Raw genomic sequence first — 22,125 nt, 5'->3', positions numbered from 1 at the left:
ACTATATGTAATACAGTATTTTAGGTGCTGACAATACAGTAATGAAAAATATAGTCCCTGCCCTTATTCATGGGGTTCCTGTTCTGACTGGGGAGGAAAACTAACAAATAGATGAGTAAGTTATTTCGTTTCTTACAAGACAGTAACCCTGTGAAGCACTAAGGAATGCAAGGAAGGACAGGAGTGCTGGACTGGAAGAGTTGCAGTTTGACCTAGGGTGCTCAGCGAGGGCATTAATGGAACGGTGACATATGAGCAAAGATAAGAAACTTGGGAAGGAGCAAGCAAAGCAGAAAATTAGAGGAGTTTTCCAAGCTTGTGCCCAGATCCTGTGGGGGAGTGTGCCATGTGTGTTCCAGAACAGCACGGGCTGTGTTGTTAGAGCAGAGTGAGCAGGTGTTCCAGGTGAGTTCAGAAAGGCAGCCAGAGGCCTGCTTTATGTGGGGCCTTGAAAGCCAGTGTCGGGGCCTGGGCTTGGACTCCAGTGATAATAAAGGGCATTTGAAAGGTTTTGAGCAGAGAAGTCCCAAGTTCTGAAAGTACTGCTCTGGCTGCTGTATTGCATAGATTGTAGGTTGGCCAGGGGAATCCGGTGGACTAAGTCAGAGACTATTGCAATTATCCAGGCAAAAAACCACTCCCCATAGCAGTGGGAGTGGTGAGAAGTAGCCAAATTCTGGGTATATTTTGAAGATAGAGACAATAGGATTTGCTGATGTATGGGGACGTGAGAGAGGAATGGTAAAGGATGACCTAAGGTTTGGGGCCTGGGCATCTGGGATGGAAATACTGTTCCAGTAGGTCTCCGAGGGAAGCTAGTAGTTCAGTTGGAGACATGTCAAATTCCATAGTAGAAATATTGAGAAGGCAATTGAATTTATAAATATGGAATTCAAAAACAAGTCTGGCCAAAAAATGTACATTTGGTGTCTGAAGTCGTGAAACTGAATGAGCATGTTTGGGGAAGTCTTGGTGCAAATGGACTATAACAGCTCCGAGATAATGAAATGTAGCTAGTCTGGAACATGTATAATTAGGAAAGAATCCTGGTCATACAGGACAGCATTTCTTTCTCCCAGATATTTGAAAGGTATCACAGAGATATAAACTTCATTAAAATGATTATTTGGCCTTGTACATTTGGCCTTATTTGGTACACATACTCTGATCCCATTTTCTTCAGGCAGTGAAACTGCTGAAGCCAGGGGGCATGCTGGTTTATAGCACATGCACGATCACACTGGCAGAAAACGAAGAGCAGGTGGCCTGGGCCCTCACAACATTTCCTTGCCTTCAGCTTCAGCCTCAGGTAAGGACCAATTCCATTTTCTCAGTGAAATCTGATTCGGTCACAGAAAGTTAAGCGTGACAATGAATACACGCTGTTATATGAAGAAATATGTCAGATAAAACTTCTGAAGCAAATACTACCATAAACAAGAATGTTTCACTGAATCCATTTTAGACTGCCCAGGGAGAATTTCACATCCTGACAGTTTTTCCCTGTGTTCATTTCTTGCCGTTGTATTAACGTGCTCCAGAGCTCAGGTGTGTGTTTATTAGATGTTTCTTTCACTTGTGGCTTTTGTTCTTGTTTCCAAGAAGTCGCTTTTCTCCCTCCCAGTCCTAGACTTTCTGGATAAGGAAAATGTTGAGCATTTTTTTCCATGTTACATCAAAGACCAAACAGGCTTTAAAATAACTGGGATATCAACAGTTTCGCCAAGAGGGAGGGGGAATGATTGCTCCTTTATGGTTTCTTACATAAATTATGTAACATTTAGAAAGCTTTCTTGTACTTCATTTTACTTAGCATTGTCTTTCCATTACGGTTTTTATTGAAAACATGTTCATAATGTTTTTAGATATTTTTAGCCCATGATGTTTGAGATTAAGCTTAAATGTGTAATAATGCTCACATTCATTCACATATAGTGAACATGTAACTTTAGTACCTTCTAGTATAGAATCATAGCAGGTAATTGGAATATAGAAATAAAAAGCAATCAGGAGATGGCTTCTAGGTATAGCAATTAAGTTAACTGCATTGTAGGTGAAAGGAAGACTTCTGAATTCACTTGGAATTTTGTGCTTGCGTATATACACATACATGTATCTAAAGGAGATGGAATTTTTTCCTGACGGGTTAATAAACCCATAAGGTTTTCAGACATAGACCTAACAAAATAAAACACATAAATATTTGTGAATTAGGGACTTAAACTAGGATTATGAATCTTTTGTAGTAGTGGTCTGAAAACGTCACTCAATTCCCTATGATTCTAAATTCCTTAGTATTCCTGTAAACAAATTGATGCAGCCTTAATTGAACTCTTTTTCTAATATTCTAATGCATGTAAAAGCCATAACAAAAATCTTTTATTATCCAATTGGTATGGGTCAGAGAGAGGCATCTTTAGATGCCTAAGGAACTCCTGTCAGTTTGAGGGAGTCTGATAAATAAAGCTGAATTTTTATCTATTACTGTTATTGATAAATGTTCTGTTTATTGAGGACCATGTGCCTCTATATGCCAGGCATGATACCACCTTCTTTATTTAAGCCTCAGAACTGAGTATTTTATTGTTTTATAGATGAGGAAACAGTTAGGCGAAGTTACTTGCTTAAGGTCACACAGCTGAAATATGGCAGAGCTACAATTTGAATCCATGTATTTTTAATATGAAGCTCAGGCCTTTTGCACTGTCAAGGTATTTGATAAGCATATGAACTGTAATAGTTACTCATTCTTCCGGTGACCATATTATTACTGCTTTCCCACTTTACTACCTGCAAAAACAATATGTACAGTCTATAAAAATAAAAGGTATTTACTCATTTTTTCTATTTTTGAAATTTACAATTACCACCCAATTTGTCTTTTAACTTAAATTGTGCACAAGCTCACTTACTAATTGTAGGATGTTCATCCATATTTATTCATTTCCTCCAAAACAGGAACCACAGATTGGAGGAGAAGGAATGATGGGAGCGGGCCTGTCATTTGAACAATTGAAACAGCTGCAGCGATTTGATCCATCTGTTGTGCCATTACCGGACACAGACTTTGATTCTCTGAGAGATGCCAAAGTGGAAGACATGATTTGGCTGGCAAATAAGGATTGTATAGGTTTTTTTATTGCAAAATTCATAAAACGGAAAAGCACAGAGGAGACAGATCCTTAGAAATGAAAATTCCAAACATTTCCTGGGTGTGTGTGTGTGCACGCGCCCACTTTAATTTAAAAACCAAACTGCTGTCAAGCCAAGTGATTGACGACATGGTTGCTAAGGAAACAGAAACGGTTGCCAGAGGTTTCACCAGGGATCAAGAGACATAGAGGAAGTAATCAGGGTGGTCGGAGATTATAAATTTAAAATAATTTTTTTCTTTATGGATTTAGCAGAGTATAAAGAAAAGTAGATTCCTAGAGATGTCTGAAACATAGTTTCATTTGGGGTCTTGTGTTTTAATTTGTATAGAATACAAACCACTTTTAATGTTAATTGGTGAATCTAACAAAAGGAATAAAATTAGCAATATTTAATTTGGTTATAAAAAATACTTGTTTTCCATTCCTGAGTGCCTAAGGAGTAGTTCCTTAAGAACTCAGGGCATGGGAAGTATGACATTTATCATGTGCCAATCACGACGCCGAGCACTTTACCTCTTTTTCTGCTTACTATCTTGGTAAGTAAACGCTCTTTCAAATGAAGTCTGGACGTCTTCTAAGTGACAGCCTTCCTTTACTTTGTTTACATTACTTTGAGCTACAAAGTAAAATGAATATTTTCTTCACTTGGTAGATTAAAAAAATGAGAATATCCCACAGTTTGGATACCTGTTATCATCTATTGGAACACATACCATACAAGTTATTAGAGACGTGCTTGGTGAGAAAGAGGCAGCCAGCTGCTAACTGGGAACTGGCCCGGCACTTACAGGTAGGCCTTGTTTTCCTATTGAACAGAATTTCCCAGAATACCAACATACCGTGACGATGATAGATCAAGACCCCAAAAAAGCACTTCATAATCCAATCTGAATTTAGATAAAAACAAGAACATCATCTAAGTCACAAAAGTGATCAAACATCCCCCTATAGTGGCCAATGTAAGTGACTACTTTTTCTTTTTAAATCAATTATAACCTTATACTTGCTTCATCCCACCTGCTTTTCAGATATGTTTAAATACCCAACACCAGCCCTAGGTTAAAGGCCGTCTTCTGTAGAGTTCTATACATCTGTTTTTGTTAACTTTCATTCAAATCACCCCAGAATTTCTGAGCCTTGGGCATGTAAAGTGGACAGTTGGAAACAAAGGCCTAATAGTTTCTCCTGCCCTCCCACCCCCAAGTTTTCATCTCGTAACTATTTATTGTATCCATCAAGATGGTAAGACCTTTAGATGGCCTCATCTTTGAAGAGGCCTTTCTTGGATACCCTTGCCTGAGATTGGGTTTGGCATTTCTCTCTATGCCCCTAGGACTCATATCTACTGCTACTGTGGCACTTTGAACACACTCACTCTAATTTCCTAGGCATGCCCTCACTGCTACCTTCAGACTTGGGAAAATCCTGGAGGCAGGGATCCTGTCTTTTCTGTCACTGCTTCAGAGCGGATCACCAATAGCATGCTTATTGAATGAGGGAAAACATATTTATTTCAAGCTCCATAAGATTCAAATATGTGACTGACTTTTTTATATCCCTCATTCTGTCTTATATACAGTAGATGTCATTTGACTAAAGAGAAGTACTGTTTACCTGCGGCACTTCTGTTTCTAGGGCTCAGCATACTTCCCTAAACTTTAAATGTACTTTTTAAAAAATCTACAAAATCCATTTCCTCTCATGCTTTCCACAAAGCCTTATGTACTAAGCTGGGATGAAAATGGTAGAGAATTAGCCTAGCAGCAAATATGTAAATTTTTGATGAATAGTGATATATCAGAATACAAGCAATACAGGCTGAATAGAAGAAAAATATTTGCATTATTAAAAGCAGCAAGGACAAATAATATTATTAAAATTTTTCCCTTTAACATACACGTTTTTAGTGGGCTTCTTTCCTTCAAAAAATAAAGCAAATTGAAAAATAAAACACATTCAATCTTAAAGGACTAAGAAACTGAAGAAAAAATACAATCAAAAGGAAAAAAGATCAGGAAAATATGGAAGAAAATTAATATATTATCTTTTAACATATTTAGTGTTGACAGATATTTATGTGAAACACAGAAAACGCATTTTAATTCAACAGTGAGTACATTTTACTTCAAAACCCTGTATCAACATTTTAAATAGCAAAGTGAAATACAAATACTTAAAAATATAATTTAGCTGAAATGAACCAACTGACCCAAAACCATCGAGTTCCCTTTTTTTCTCCAACAGTGTGACTCTTGAAGTTTGAGTAAGATCAGAGTGTCCAAGACTAGCAGCATTACATCATTGAGCAAAGGGACAAGGGTGAAGAATTAAATTTGTCATCAAGATGGATCTTCATTCTAAAAATGAAGGAAGAATAAAATTCAAAATCTGAATCAAGAATTGCTGCACATGTAGCATTCAGATGGAGGAAGATTATTCTGTGCTCATATCTTAAAAGATCCTTGATCTGCTGTAAGCTGTCATTTTATCAGACATAATGGGACGATCACTAAAGTGACATCAGTGATTGGCATTGTCCCCAAGGAAGATGCTCCACAAATGAGAAGTGATGTTGAACATTTAACATATTCTCAACTATCAGAATTATTCCTAAAATTGCAATTGATACTCCCAGTAATAAACAGTGCAGAAGCCAGCTCTTTATTTGTTTTATATGAATGACTTTAAACCAGGTTTGTCGAACAGTTCAGTGTAGCTGACAGCGAATGTTTAACAGGAATGCATAGCAGACCATGTTAAAAATGTGGCATTGTCCCAAAGTACAATACGACTAAGACACCCTACATTTAGCAGCACCTTTTTGTAACAGTAACTTAAATGAGCAGTAGAGAGCATAGGAAAAACTGAAATAGGTTTGACAAAAAAGAGTAAAACTATTAACATTTCCAGCACTTTCTAGGTGGACTACAAAAATCACGGTTCTGCAACTGAGTCGGTTAAGATTAAGCCTTCGCTGCGTGAAAAGACTACTTTTACATTCCACAGGTCAGTAAATACCCCATTGTCCCTGGGATTACTTCTCGTTTACAGATTTAGTACACACCATTTACAGATATGCCCGCTGTACAGTTTTCATGTATAGATGGTCTTATGTCAAATCCTGTAATACAGTTTTTTGAGGAATACTCTGATTCGGACTTACATGTTTCACAGCAAAGTGAAAAGCTAAGAATCCAGGTACAGAATTTAAAAAATGGACTCCATTAGCACGACTCTTTGAAAGGGATTAATGATAGCAGCAGGTTAGATAAATACCAGTTATGCTTCAAGAATTTAAGTATTCTGAAGTTTCGGGATGAAATTAGATGTAGCAAAGGATGAGGCTGGTTGTCAGCAACATCTTACCGTGACGGAACGTTTATCGGAAATACTTCATAAAAGCAGTCTTAATTAGAATATGGTTTCCTGATGATGTGACTATTTTGCATCAATTTATATATTATGACTACAGTTTTTATATTCAGTAAATAAATTCATGTCAACATTACAGAGCTAATTAACAAATGCATTGATTCTGAGGGAAATGTTTCATATTAGCTGATACAACACTATGCGTAACTCATTTTTAAAACTCTTGAGTTTTCTTGGGAGTAGGCGAAATAAGGAGTTAAAAGTGATGAAACAATTTTACTTCTAAAGATCCAAGAATATTTGGCAAGATCTGGAATAATCAAAGGAGCCAAATAAAAAGTAGATTCATGTATTTAACAGAATAATCATAATTATATAATGTACAAATCTGAAGTCAGGCAATTATAGATAGGCATTTTCCAGGGACAAACTTCAAGTGCTAGCAACTTGCACACTTAATACTGTCTTATCTGCCCAGTCGTAACTGGACAAAGTGTACACTTTAGAGACATGGAGAAGGTTTCAGCCTTAGTGTGACAACCACATTGTGAGCTGCTTACAGCAATATCCGTGAGGCAAGTCTTCTGGCTTCCCCTTCAGAGTCGATGTCTGATGTGTAGGAAAATATTCTTAACATCTTGTTCACTGCAAGTCACCCCATATGCCCTGATTACTTCTGAAGAGCAGAAACTTTGGTTATAAGAAGCACTTCTAGGTTTTGACAGACAGTGAAACTGTTCGAGTTGGGGGTGGGGGATGGAATGACAGGGCGATAACAGGGAGATAACAGGGAGGATAGGCAGGTTTAGAAAAGGAAGTGGGAGGAGTTAGAAAAATTTATTTTCCCACGAAATAATTCTACAAGCTGTGTAAACGTTTCTTACTATAACAAATACTCGAACACACACAAATTGTACATTTCCAGTGAAACACTCACAGTTAAAAGTTGCCTGTATTTTTTACTCTCTAGGAGCAAAAACAAGGAGCCAACAGATGAATGCTTTCCCAGTCACCTTTGGCAGCACGCTCCCTGACTGCTCAACGGATCATTAAAGGAATACACAGCACGATTCAGTACAAAGCCAGGTGGGTCGAATTCTGGATATCAGTCTCTAGTTTCTTCATTTGTCTTCAGCATTCAGATTCATCTCAAACAATCACCACACACACTGACACACAGACGCACGTGCATACAGAGTTCCGGCCCATGGGCTCCAGTGCAGTGACAGAGACACTAGCTACTAAGAATGTGTTTGTCACAATCAGTGTGAACTGCATGGATTAGAACAACCTTTGGAGTTTGGTTATATTTACCATAATTTATGGTCAAAATTATAAACTTACAAGGATGGTAAAACATTCGGAAATCAACCCTTTTCGAGTCAAGCAATCACACGTATTTACAGTATATACAGACTTTCTACTAGAATGGGGATAGGTGCCTAGATGTTATTACAAATTTCCTGAATGTGGGCATTTCTAGTCCCTGTAATTCATAAAGCAAATCTGCTGAATTGGCATTAAGACTCTAAAATAGTGTGATCAAACTCATATATATATTATATATAATTATAAGAAGGTGTTTGCAGAAATAACATTTACAAACTGTCTATACAGTACACAGTACTAGTACATATAAAATAGATTCTAACTTTATGATCCCCTTTGTGTAAGGCAAGACTGAATCTGTCCCCAAATTTAGTCAGCCAGAGGTACAAGCAAGAAACAGTGGTCCATGGATGAATGAATATGCAAATCAGATGCCTACATATTAAAAATCTGTAGAATCAAGAACTTCCACTTTTTACCTGGGCCAATTCTGGCTTACTGGATACATCAACTACATTTCTTAAAATACTAATGGCAGCAGATTTTGTTCAGAGTGGCAGCTACCCCAAACAGTTTTTGAAAAGTCCAGTACACAACCGGAGGACTGCAGCGGTACCAGGCGAATTTATATAGCACTTACAAAAGAAAAAAAATGTATATTAATACTCTATTTCATGCTATTGCTAGGTAAGCAACAGCAATACAAAATATACAAGACAGATCACATATGATTGCAATGTAGACCCCAAAGATTTCGTTTGAGGGTGCTGTTATACAAGACTTTAAAAAAAGAAACACACAAAAGGGCCAAAGTCATTGGCGGCTGTAAACATCCCGGTTCCACTCCCCAGCCTCAGTCCGTTTCTTGGACGTGCCTTCTCCATCCTTGTCACAGTAGCGATCCTTGGATTTATGGCGGCTTCGTTGCTTGTTGCATTCGTTGTGGTCCTGCTCTCGGTCGAGGTCCCTGGCACGGTGCCGAGACTCCCGGTGCCTGTGCTCACTGCTGCCGTGGGGCTCGTCGCGGTGGTTGTGGTCACGGTGCGGGGCACAGTGGTCCACGTGTTCATAGTCTTCCTTCGGCTCCACGTAGGCAGAATCTCGACTGTCCTGGGTTTCCGAGTCAAACGTCTCCTGCCGGGAGAGGCCCCGACCCGTCCCACGGCGATGGTTGTGATGCTGAGCGGACGACGAAGATCGGTGCTGGGACTTCTTGACTGGCTCCGGGCAGGGCTCTTCTTCCGCTTGGGGAGCAGAACGGACGGGGCGGTCAGTCCTCTGACCACCTTGAGAACCCTGGCGGCGAAGGGAGAAAACACAGGCATCAGGCAGCCAAGGTCAGAGCATAAGCACGGCCGTGCAAGTTTAGTCCCTTGGAAGTAGCTAAAATGCTGAAGCAAAATCTCACCTACCTAAGCGACTTAGTTCTTTTAATGATATCAAGTGGCATTGATAAGGTTTGCAGTATATTATATTGGGCTTTGTTAACCACCTAGAACAGTGCAGAGAGTAACCTTTTATTTAAATAACTAAATGAAGGAGGGAGGGCATCCTTTTATGTGTTCTCATGGTTTAGATACAGGTCCCTGAGATGTTTCTCCCAATGGCTGTGTACTTAGCTCCTTCCACGTGAATATATGTGGGAAGATAAAAAATCCTTAGGAGGCTGGTTTCGGCTTAAGGTAAGGATTAAGGAGGAAAAATGACAAACTAGGAAATGCTTAAATGACACTATGAGACAAGCACTGTGCTAACCGTCACATATATGAACTCAATGCAGCCACCCTCAGGTGGGTTGCCAGTGTTATTCCTGGAACAGACAGGGAAGTTATCCAAGGTGATGTGCTCAGTACGGAGTGGGGCCGGATTTGCAGCCAGGCAGCCTGATGCGACCATCTGTGCAGAAAATTCTTCCATGCGTATCGTAAAGAACATGTAATTAGCGAGTTCTAAAGTTTGTATATATTTACAGTATATTCTGTCTACACTGCTTTTTTTTTTTGATTTTTTAAAACCAGCTTTATTGATAAAAGGTATAATTTGCATACAATAAAATGCACTTAATTAATAGTTGGATGAATTTTGAGAAATGTACCTATCCATGTAACCACCACTACAATAAAAAATTTTTTTTCCTCACTCCAGAAAGTTCCCTGTGCCTCCCTAGCCCTAGCTCCCCGCTAGCCTTAGTCACAGGTGATCACAGATATGGTTTTGGTCACTGTCAGTTAGTTTTGTCTTGTTCAATGTCATCTGCTTTTCTTACAGGTGTACAACTCCCACTGAAGACGTGTAAAGGACTCCACGTTTGTGTCAGTTTGGACAGAGACACAAGCAGTGTGAAGGGTTCCTGCTTGGATCCCAGCGAAGTGACCTTAGGCAGCCTAGCTTCTCAATGAAGACGGTAAAGAAGTCCTCTTACCTGTGAATTAGAGGCTGGAGCGGGGCTCACAGGTAGAGTTGAAGTGGCTAACGACCGGCTAAGGAGGGGGTTGGGGAGGCTGCTGCTGGCGGGGTGGGTGGCCTTCCAGTAGGCCTCCAGGTAATCGGCCAGGTGCTCACAGGCATCCTCGAGCTGGTTCTCGTCCAAGATCACATCAAACAACTCCTGCAGAGGCAACATTTCAGGCACACGTCGACCAGCCCGGTACCGCGGAGCTTCACCCCCACCCCAGCCTTGTGCAGGGAGGGGCTGCGCCACTTAGTATAGGCCCTCGCTTGTGGGCGCCTCCTCAGTCACATTATAGCATCGCTTAGTGCACTGGATGTTTAACAGCAGTGACCAGAAAGTGAGCCGGGGTAGTAATACTTGTTAAACGGCATGACAGAAAAGTCGTCTGTCAATAGTGAAAAAAGGAATTGATACTATGGTAGAAAAGAGATGCAAAAAAAGTATACAGTCTGAACAGCACAGGAAGAAGTCTGTTTTGACATAGAGACTGTGAAAAGCTTAGTCTTGGAAATCATTGAGGCAAGATTAAGACAGGAAATTTGACAGAAGAAGCTGAAACCACTGATGATTTTACATGGTACAAACTTCAAAGTATTTCAAAGAGTTTATCATAAATTCTAACATACTCCAAGCAATCAAAATAGATATAATCATAATTCCTGGAACTTCTGAAATACTTGCACTTAAAAACAAAAACTAGAAGCATCTATAGTCGCAAGACCTGGTTTGTAAAGCAGGCATTAGAATTGGGAATGTATTCAGATGTCAGAATGTGGGTAACTGTTTAGTAATTTGTTTTTATAAGGTCTCACATTTCTCAGATAGTTATTAATAGCCTCATAGTTGTTCACTATGATAAATAGGGTTAATTAACCCCAAATAGATATTACAAACCAAGTTTCTGAAACCACAACCTTGTTTCAGTTATGATACAAATAGGTATCAACAAAGCAAGGTGACCACAGAATGTGTAACTTTTTGTAAGCCATGATCTGGACAAGTGCTCATGGCAGGAGAGTACGGTGTTTCCCCGAAAATAAGACTGGGTCTTATAGTAATTTTTGCTCCAAAAGTCGCATTAGGGCTTATGTTCAGGAGATATTAACCTGAAAAATCATTCTAGGGCTTATTGTCTGGTTAGGCCTTATTTTCAGGGAAACAAGGTAGGACAGTTTACTTCTTTGGAAAACCGTTCACTACTAGTAGTAATGTTTCTTTCCCCGACAGGCATTTCACCATCTGCTTTTTCTTTTTTGCTTTTTTAATATAAAGCCAGGAATGATCTCTTCTGAATTATACTGCACATTATGGGAACTTACTGGAGGACACTGAGACAGTTTATCCGCTGCTACCATCTGGACATTGAGGTGTTTAGCTTGAGATTTCCCTCGAGATTTTATTAACCTTTGTAAAACCTGTAAAAAATAAGATTTTTTAACACAGGGATATCTGCATTCAGGTAAATGACAAGATTCACTCCTTTCTCTGGGGCCCTTTTATATATAGTGCACGTGGCTTATAATAGATTGAGCTACAAATATAATGTATAAGATTATCTGCAAAATTAATGTTAACATGAATCTGAGTTGCAAGCTCTAAAACATAACTGGCATGGAGCTTATTCTGAGTCCTTTTTCAAGGCTACTGGTTAGCAAACTTTTTGTTTCACAACTCCTTTGTTTAAAAGAATTGCTGAGAAACCTAAAAAGTGTTTCTTTATGTGAATTATACCTAATATTTACCATCTTAGAAATTAAAAGAATATTCATTTAAAAATTAATAAACCTATTACATGTTAACATAAATTACTTATTTTTATAAAACTAGCTACTCTTTTTCCAAATCTCTCTAGAGACAACTGAAGTCTCCTATTTGCTTCTACATGAACTCTGCTATAATGTATGGTTTCATTTGAAATATATGAAGGAAATCTAGCCTTCTACAAATTTTGTAGTTGAGAAAAGGAATATTTTAGTAGCTTTTCCAGATAATTGTGGATATTCTTCTTTGTAGTGTAGAAACTACACTAGTTTCTTAGACTAGTTACCATGTGAAATATGAAAGCATATCAGAGAACTTTTCTTACTATTACATTAAAATACATTGGTCTATCTTGAAATTGGAATGGATCTTTTATCATGCATGATTTGTAACATCATTCATCAATCGTTTGGAAAATAATGGTTCACTAAGTTATTTAGCTCTTCCAAAGCTGAGACATTTCATTATACAATATTAAAACATATTTCTTAATATAATATTATTGATCTCATTAGAAAAGTCTTTATCTGTTGGGAAGTTGCCAAGCTCTCAAAGGTGAATACAAGTTTTACGGAATTCTAATTTTTGTTTGAATGCTTGAGTTTTATCATTGGTAACGAAGGCTGTCAGTTGTTTTCCTTGATGTGACAGACTCATCTTGTTCCAGAAAATATCTACCAGATACCCACGTCTGAATAAGCAGAGCCTGTCAGTTCTTTCAAATAAAAATGGTGTTCCATGAAAAAAGTGGCTAGTTAATTCATGACTCGAATATCAGTGCTTGTCTTCAACATAAGTAACTTACTTGGGTATATGTAGCTTGTGTGTACTTCCTGTTTCATTAGTCAGAATATTTAAATGGATTGTACAAGAGTCACAATTTAATAAAATTAAGTACTACATAGCGGGGAGAGAGAATACAGTAACAGCTAGTACGACAGTCATGATTCACGCTCAGACCTTTGCAGTTTTACCCACCATTCCTCTTGCACCATCAGTGCAAATGTCAAAACAGTGGAAAGGTTGATGAATGTTTCATAGTATGGAAATTGTTTTGATCTCATGGACCCTCTGAAAGTGTTTTAGAAACCAGCCCCAGGGATTCAACCACACTTTGAGAATCAGCTGTTCTAAGCCATGAAACTAATAATCATGCTTTGTTCCTATCAATCTTAAAAACTAATATCTCTTCAAACGCTTTATGATGGAGAAAGATATAGTCTGTTATAACTGGGAAATAGAGCACAAACACACATTTTAGCAAACTTGGATTACAGAGCAAACACTCGCAAGCCTCCTTACCTTCGGAGAGGAAATCTTCACATAAACTATGATCGGGGCCAGGGAGGTTTTACTGAGTTGGGCCGGATGATTAATCGTGTCCGCATCGAGGACTACCAGCTGCAATGTTCTTGCAAGTTCAAAAATCCTTTCGATTTCACTCTGAACTTCCGCTGTAAAAGGTTAAGCAGAGTCTGATTACTTAAAGTACAATATTTTTAGAGCACATTAAGATAAAGGGACATGGCACACTATTTCTTCAGCAGGAAGGGAGGCAGGTCAGCGGTTAGGTTAATGTTTACAAGCAATAAAACTGATAAAAGCTGTTATCCACAACACCTTGAGAGTTTGGGGAATTCCTCAACCTGCTATGAAATTTACTTCCAGGATAACACTAGGTCTGAGAGTCAAAAGTTTGGGCTCTCTCAGCTGACTTTTGTGCTATAAAACTTTATGAAACCGTATCATTAAAATGTCATAAAATAGAAACTTCAGAGATACGTTTCATGTATTTGGTTCTGACCACTTTACCCCAGCAACCCTCACCAGCTTTCCTTTCACGGGCTTATCTGTGTTTATAGATCACCTATTGGTAAGCCTTCTGGATACCAAGGAGCCTAGATACGTTTATTAGCAAGCTGAAATACAACAAAATACAGACATTGAGCGTCTATAACAGCCTTGTCCAAAAACACACTTCTCATATTTTCCACCAGCAAAAGAATGGTCCTACAACGTTCATGTTTTAAAAGGGCAGTTACCTCTTAGAGGCAGTATGACACAAATCCAAGCTGTAAGACTTATAGAAAACTTACCAAACATCTAAAAATCTGTCTAAACACCAAGAAAATTTCATTCAATTCATCTCCTTCCCCACGATCTCTCTCAATCGAAAACAGAACTAATAGAATTTTCTGTGATGATGGAAATATTCTGTGTCAGCGCTGGCCAGCATGATAACTGCCAATCACATGTAGCTACCGGGCACTTGAAATGCAGCCAGTGTGAATGAGCAACTAAATTTTAAAAATGTAACTTAAAATAGCCAGAAGCTACTGCGCTAGGCAGCACAGGTCTATAAAGCATAATACGTGACTGCCGTGCCCACTGCTGTCTTGAGGGGCCAACCCTATGGGACCCCTGGACGTACAGAATGCCTTTAACTCCCCTGGTGCACTGGCTTTCATGAGGTTTCTGGAGACGATTTTAACAAGTGTATTCAAGAAAAGCTAAGTCACTGTCTGTCTCACAGCATGTTATGATTAGAGTACTTTTATTTACCTGGATGTCTTTAAAATTAGAGCCCAAACCACTTGAGATACTAGCTTTAAAATATTTGGCCACATGCTATCCGTGACACAGTCTTGCTAAAAGGAAAACAAAAAAATCAAACTTAAGCTGATTAAACTTTTAGATCATGCAGTTCATAAGAAACACAGAAATGGACAATCAGATAAACGACACCAATGTAATGCAGTTAGCAAAATTCAGACCGCATCTCTATGGAATAAGTGACCCAGTTTCTTCAAGCAAAAAATTACAAGGAAAAGAAACCAAAAAACAGAAAATTATATGAGACTCAGGAACTATGAACCAATCACAATGTAGGGATTTTATTAGAATCCTGACTCAAGTAATTTATAATGCAAAAATTAATGTTTATATAGAGTGTGTATAAAATGTGTGTGTATGTGTATGTATATATGTGTATATATATATATATTAATATACACACACACATAGTAGCTGATGGAGATCTAATGATCTTAGGGATGTATTAAGGTATGATAATGGCAGTATGGTTACTGTTTAAATTTAAAAAGTCCCTAATGTATAGAAATACATAATAAAATATTTACAGATATAATTCTATGATGTCTGTGATTTGCTTCAAAATAATCCACAAATATTTGGAGGACTAAAAGTGAAACAAGATTGGGCATGAATAGAAGATAGTTGAAACTGGGTGATGAGTACCCGAGGTTCCTTATACTCTTTACTTTCATATGTACTTGAATTTCCTTTAATAACAGTTTTAAAAGTAAAAGTGGTATTTTGATAATTCCTTTCATAATGTTCTAAAACATTACTAATACTATTATTTAACTCTTCTCTGTTGATCTTAACATTTTTATTTCAACTATAACCTTGCTTCTTCTTTGTGCCTTATGTTTTCAAGGCCACTGACCCCAACAGTCAAATTATAATCTAAATTAATATTTATTGCAAGCATTAAGAAATGTGATCCACCCATAGCTAATATACTCAATGGCATAGACCTGTAACCTTTTGCTCTAAGATCAGAAGGATGCCCACTCTTGCCACGTTTATTCAACATAGTATTGGAAGTTCTAGCTAGAGCAATTAGGCAAGAAACAGAAATAAAAGGCATATAATTGGAAAGGAAAAAGTAAACATTGTCACTATTTGCAGATGGCATGATATTACATATACAGAAGATCATAAAGACACCACCAAAAAAACTATTAGAACTAATAAATGAATTCAGTAAAGTTGCAGGATACAAAATTAATATTCAGAAATTGGTTGCATTTTTATACACTAATAGTGAACTATCAGCAAGAGAAATTAAGAAAACTTCCATTTACAATTGCATCAAAAAACATAAAATACCTAATAATAAGTCTAACGAAGAAGGTGAAACACCTGTACATGAAAAACTATATGACACTGAGGAAAGAAACGGAACATAAGTAGAAAGATATTCTGTGCTCATGGATTGGAAGAATTAGTACTCCCCCTCGCCCCCACCTCAACCCTGGTTTTTAAGCCACTGTTTCTCAGTCTAGTTGTAGGACGCAGCTCCCTCGCCCATGCTGGTATTGTGAGCCTTGTGCTCCCCCTGGCTGAGGCAGTCCGTCATCGGTCGGCCGCTGCTCATGGCAGCTTATTTTACTATAAGACCCAGTCTTATATTAATATAAGATTGGGTATATAATATAATTAATATAATACCAGGTCTTGTATTAATTTTTGCTCCAAAAGACACATTAGAGCTGATTGTCTGGCTAAGTCTTATTTTTCGGGAAACACAGTATGCTTCATGATTTCAAACTATTTTATAAAGCGATAGTAATCAACAGTCAAATTATAATCTAAATTATAAAAAAATTATAAAAAAAAATTATAAAAGTGCAGTGCTGGCATACAACAGACACATCAATGGAACAGAACTGAGAGCCCAGAAATAAACCTATGCACATATGATCAACTAATTTACAACAAAGGCACCAAGAATATACGATGGGGAGAGTTTCCAATAAATGGGGTTGGGAACACTGGACAGCCACATGCAAAAGAATACAACTGGACCACTATGTTACACCGTACACAAAAATCAACTCAAAATGGATTAAAGATGAAAGTTAAGACCTGAAACCATAAAACTCCTAAAAGGAAACAGGCAGTAAGCTCCTTAACATTGGTCTTGGTAATTTTTTTTTTTTTTAATTTGACATCAAATGCAAAGACAAAGCAAAAATAAAGAAGTGGAACTACATAAAATTAAAAAGCTTCTGCACAGCAAAGGAAACCATCAACAAAATCTGAAAGGGAGAAAATATTTGCAAATATATCTGATAAGGGGTTAATATCCAAAAGTAATAAACTCATACAACTCAATAGCAAAAAAAAAAAAAAAAAAAAATCTAATGAAAAATGGGGAGAAGTCCTGAATATTTTTCCAAAAACATACAGATAGCCAGCAGGTATATTAAAAGATGCTTAATATCACTAATCATCAGGGAAATGTCAATAAAACCTATAATGAGTCACTACCTCATACCTGTCAGATAGCTATTATCAAAAAGTCAACAAATAAGTGTTGGTGAGGATGTAGGAAAAAAAGAACCCTTGTGCACAGTTCATGGGATTATAAATTGGTGCAGCCATTATAGAAAACAATATGGAGTTTCCTCAAAAAAATAAAATACAATAACTATATAATTCAGCAGTTTCACTTGTGTGTATTTTTCCAAAGGAAATGAAAACACTAACTTTAAAAAGATATCTGCACCCCTATGTTTGCTACAGCATTATTGTCAACAGCCAAGACATGGAAACAACCTAAGTGTCCATTGATGGAAGAGTAGATAAAGAAAATGTGATATATGTAGATACTTGATATTTAGCCACAAAAAAGAGTGAAATTTGACATATACAACATGGCTGGACCTTGAGGGCATTACGCTAAGTGAAGTAAGACAGAGAAAGACAAAACTGTATGATCTCACTTATACATGGAATCAAAACAAAAACAAAACCGAACTAACTCAGGTACAGAGAACAGATTGGTGGTTGCCAGAGGCACAAGGGAGGAGGTGGGGAAAATGTGTGAAGGGGATCAAAAGGTACAAACCTCTAGTTACAAAATAAGTCCTGGGGATGTAATAAACAGCATGGTGACTATAGTTAATAACACTGTACTGCACATTTGAAAAATGCTAAGAGAATAGATCTTAAAAGTTGTCATCACAACAATAAAAATTGTGTAATGTGTGACGGATTTTAACTAGACTTATCGTGGTGGTCATCCCACAATATATACAAATATTGAGTCATCATATTGCACCTGAAACTAATATGTGTCAATTATATCAATAAAAAATTTGATCTGACAGATTTTCATTTGTGTACTCAGTTACTATTCACACAGTCAGAGAATCCCACGCCTTAAATATAACTTCATGTGTGCAGAGGTTTGAAGACAATTTTTTTATTGATTATAAATGTAATATGTGTTTAATGTATAAAATGGGGATAATAAACATTAAAAAATAATCCATTATATTATGGATCCAGATTACTTTTAATATATGCCAATATATATGTATCATGCATATACAATATACAGAGGGTGCCAAAAAAATGTATGCCCATTTTAAGAAAGGAAAAAGCTATTAAAATTGTAATAATATATACTGATAACAAAAGATGAATACAAGTCATGTGTATACATTTTTTTGGCACTCCTGGTATATGTCTATATATACACATGCATATATATTTATATCTAGTATTCTTGCATATACAAATATCTCACACTTTGTAAACTAAGGTGGAAAGTGTGATATTTTAAAAGATTTTAAAATGACTTTTCAGAATCCCAATGCAACATATTAATAAATAAACCTTAAGGAAAGACAACTGTTAAATTCCGAAGAAAATACTTTTAACTTCAAGTAAAAATGACGACTTCAAAAAGAAATGTATCCATACTAGGGATTTTCCTTTGACAGAGTACATCATGCTCAGAATTTATTTCAAAAAAGAAATGCCAACTATTTCCCTGATGTTCATTTCTGAGACTGAGAAGAGGGCATATGGGTTTATTTCTGGGTTTTCAATTCTATTCCATTGGTCTGTGTGTCTGTTTCTCTGCCAATACCTTATTGTTGTGGTGCAGCTGCTATGGAAGGCAGTGTGGAGGTTCCTCAAAAAATTAAGAATAGAATTACCATATGACCCAGCAATCCCTCTCCTGGGTATCTACCCCAAAAATCTGAAAATGTTTATCCATAAAGACACATGTGCTGCAATGTTCACTGCAGCTTTATTTATGGTGGCCAAGACATGGAAACAACCAAAGTGTCCTTTAATAGATGATTGGACAAAGAAGATGTGGTATATATACACAATGAAATACTACTCTGCCATAAGAAATATGAAATACTGCCATTTGCGACATGGATGGATCTTGAGATTATTGTGCTAAGCGAAATAAGTCAGACAGAAAATGTCGAGGGCCATATGATTTCACTGATACGTGGGATATAAAACTGAAAGCAACAAAGGAACAAGACAAAGAAAGAAACAAAAACTGATAGATATAGACAATATTTTAGTGGTTACCAGAGGGTAAGGGGGGAGGAGGGTGGTAGATGAGGGTAAATGGGATCAAATGTATGGTGATGAAAGGAGAACTGACTCTGGGTGGAGAACACACAATGTGATATTTAGATGCCATATTACAGAGTTGTACACTTGAAACCTATGTAACTTTACTAACCATTGTCACCCCAATAAACTTTAATTTAAAAAAAAAAATGAAGAAGAGGGCATAAAGTCAGTTAGGTCCTTTAGAATTGTCCTAACTAGTGGAAGGTGAATCTTGAAGATGAGGCAACCCATTCACCTGTCCACATTCCACGATCTCTTACACCCATTGAATTAAAACCGGAGCTCACAAAATGAACAATACTTCTGTCTGTGCTCTTTATCTCACGTGTCTAAAAGCAATACTCAGGAACAATCATCATGTCCAAGACAAGAAAGAAGGGAAATTAGCTTGTTTAGGAAGAAGTTTCTACAGTCAATGCTGTACAGAGAGAGGAGGTTGTTCCTTTCCTTTCAGCCCGTTGGGATACATCTAACTGGTCAGTTAGGAAGTTCTAATATCAGTTATACAGTGGTAATTCCAATGCCATTTTCATAATCACTAAGCACAAAACTCTAATTTTGACACATGCTTCCCTTGTCCTAGAAAAGGAAACCTGTAAAGCCCTCTCTAAGCACCTCTTCCTTTCCTCAAGCCCAGTAAGCTCTGCTTCTGTGCTTGCAATCCCAGGAGCACAAGTGGCCTGGGGCAGAAACTAGGTTTCATCATTTCACAGAGCTGTGTGAACCTTGGAGTCTTAAGTCTGCTTATCTATAAAGTGGAAATGAGGACTAAGTGGATCAACATGCAAAGTACCGACCTATTCCACTGCCTGGCCCATAGAAAATACGATTAAATGTCAAGTATTGCTTTGTGTCACTTACTGTTAACATTTATCTCACTGTATTTCAATGATGGGATTAACATCTTTTCCAACAGGCTGTTGACCAAAAACTGGGAACAACACAGTTACTTCTATGCCTTCCCTCAATACAGTACCTAGCTGGCGCTCAAAAAAGTGTGTTAAAAGAACTGAGTTAAATAAATAAGGCAATGAGGTGATTTAAAAAAAAAAAAATGTGGTAGGTAAAAGCTGCGATTGTAGAAAAATGTCATTAAATCAATCTTTAAAAAAGTGAATAATGAATTTGACTACCAAAACATATTTAGATGAAGTGAAGTACTCCCTATGGGTAGAGATGCTGCTAGAACTGGGCCCTCAGAGCAATGTTGTAGAATAAAAAGTGTGCTGATTTCTCAAGACAGACACAGCTACCAAGGTAATGGATAGGTCAAAAGATCCACGAGTCCCACACGTTTCACATTTATTTGCAAGACTAATATCACAGCCTTTTTTCATCAGCCCTTCATTCTCAGTAAATTGTTTTCTCCCTCCCTAAGAGAAGGCAGATAGATGGTCAAGGTAATTTCTGTTGATCTATCTGAAGTTCACTCTTTCCCCTGTTATCTCCATTCTTGTATTGAGCCCATCCAGTGAGGAGTGACTGACTGATTTACTAGTTATTAAACTTTTCAAGTCTAAGATATGTTTCTTCTTTATTAGATCTAAATTTATACCTTACCTCCTTTAGTTATTGAATAAAAAAGAATTATGTAAGCTATGCACTGTATTCGGAAAATTAGAAATAAAACTACTAGCAGCCACCATGGAATGATCTACTGTATGCCAATAAACTATAGCCTGTGCTTCTCACAATTATCCTAAGAGGTATATTCTGAATATTGCCTTTTTGAGTGGGAAATGGACTCAAAGATTGAATCTGCTAGTTTAAAATCAATAAGAATAGGAAAGACCTAAGAAAAGCAAGAAGAATAAAAATAAAAGCAAAATGTACAAAACAGAAGACAGAAAAAATGGTAGTACTATGACTAATCTTAAGGAATAGCATATACACATACACATATACTGACATACCTAGAGTACTAACGTTTCAGTTTTATACCTTATAACTTAAACATGTTTCCTATACCACAGAGTCCACATAACCACATAGCATGTTATTTAGCATATATATATATATATATATATATATATATATATATATATATATATATATATAATTTTTTAAATTACCTATGTCCTGGCACTACCATAAGAAAAACTAAACATTCTCATACTTACAAAGAATTAGTTAATATATAACACACACATTCCCCTTGTCTACAAACTATTAGGAAGTGTTTGCATGCTGAGTTTCCTAGGAATCCAGATGACAGGTGGTCAGTGTGGATCACCAGTCTTCTCTGGGCTCTGCCCCACGGCCACCTTCCACACGGGCTAGGGACTCCTCCCTCTGCCTCTCCCTGCATTATTGGAGTAACACCTATCAGGATGGAAATGCCCCATCAGGGAAGTCAATGGATTTTGCCAGTCTTGATCTCCCTAGATCTCTAGCACGTGGACCACTAACACACTCTTTCTCTCTCCTCAGGGTGATATTTCTCTTCTGTACTTTTCCTTATACTGCTCTGGCCACTGCTTTGTATTCCTTCTCAAGATTCTTCTTTCCCTGCCACCCCAAAAATGCTGGTTCTCTTCAGGGTTCTGGGCTTGTCTTACCATTCTCCTTTCACTAACTTCTCTGGCTACATGTGTAAACGAATGGCTTCCAAAAATAAAGTACAGTCCATCCTTGTTATTTGTGGATTTTTTTTACTTGCAAATTTCCCTGCTAGCTAAGACTTATCTGTAAACCCCAAATCAATACTCGTGGCACTTTTGCAATCACTCAGGGATGTGCGCACAGTGGCACATTGGACAATTGGAGACCCCAATGCACACGTCAGCCGAGGTCAAACAACTTGACTTCCTGCCTTCTTGTTTCTGCTCTCATGCTATATAAAGTGTCCTTTGTATG

At 37.5% G+C, this 22,125-nt stretch overlaps 2 protein-coding genes across 14 annotated transcripts in view; one reads left to right on the top strand and one right to left on the bottom strand.

The window, feature by feature from the left end:
* NSUN6 (NOP2/Sun RNA methyltransferase 6) overlaps positions 1–7,549 on the top strand; it is a 55,400-nt gene extending 47,851 nt beyond the window's left edge. For 3 of the 4 annotated variants that reach the window (XM_033100606.1, XM_033100604.1, XM_033100607.1), the window contains 4 exons: positions 1,184–1,309; positions 2,959–3,945; positions 6,066–6,161; positions 7,498–7,541. In XM_033100606.1, coding sequence (XP_032956497.1) covers positions 1,184–1,309; positions 2,959–3,186 — 354 coding nt within the window. In that variant the 3' untranslated portion in view covers positions 3,187–3,945; positions 6,066–6,161; positions 7,498–7,541. Of the gene's footprint in view, positions 1–1,183; positions 1,310–2,958; positions 3,946–6,065; positions 6,162–7,497 lie in introns of all 4 variants that reach the window. The other variant, XM_033100605.1, reaches the window with a different exon arrangement.
* The window catches only part of CACNB2 (calcium voltage-gated channel auxiliary subunit beta 2), a 324,544-nt gene continuing 308,574 nt past the window's right edge, over positions 6,156–22,125 (bottom strand). For 8 of the 10 annotated variants that reach the window (XM_033100596.1, XM_033100601.1, XM_033100595.1 and 5 more), the window contains 4 exons: positions 13,372–13,523; positions 11,628–11,723; positions 10,279–10,464; positions 7,612–9,152 (listed from right to left, as the gene is read on the bottom strand). In XM_033100596.1, coding sequence (XP_032956487.1) covers positions 8,670–9,152; positions 10,279–10,464; positions 11,628–11,723; positions 13,372–13,523 — 917 coding nt within the window. In that variant the 3' untranslated portion in view covers positions 7,612–8,669. Of the gene's footprint in view, positions 9,153–10,278; positions 10,465–11,627; positions 11,724–13,371; positions 13,524–22,125 lie in introns of all 10 variants that reach the window. The other 2 variants (XM_033100599.1, XM_033100594.1) reach the window with 2 other exon arrangements.

This window comes from Rhinolophus ferrumequinum, assembly GCF_004115265.2.
Source record: "Rhinolophus ferrumequinum isolate MPI-CBG mRhiFer1 chromosome 5 unlocalized genomic scaffold, mRhiFer1_v1.p scaffold_110_arrow_ctg1, whole genome shotgun sequence".
Classification (NCBI taxonomy): Eukaryota; Metazoa; Chordata; class Mammalia; order Chiroptera; family Rhinolophidae; genus Rhinolophus; species Rhinolophus ferrumequinum.
The sequence above is the reverse complement of the archived record's forward strand: the minus strand, read 5'-3'. Positions and strand labels throughout refer to the sequence as shown.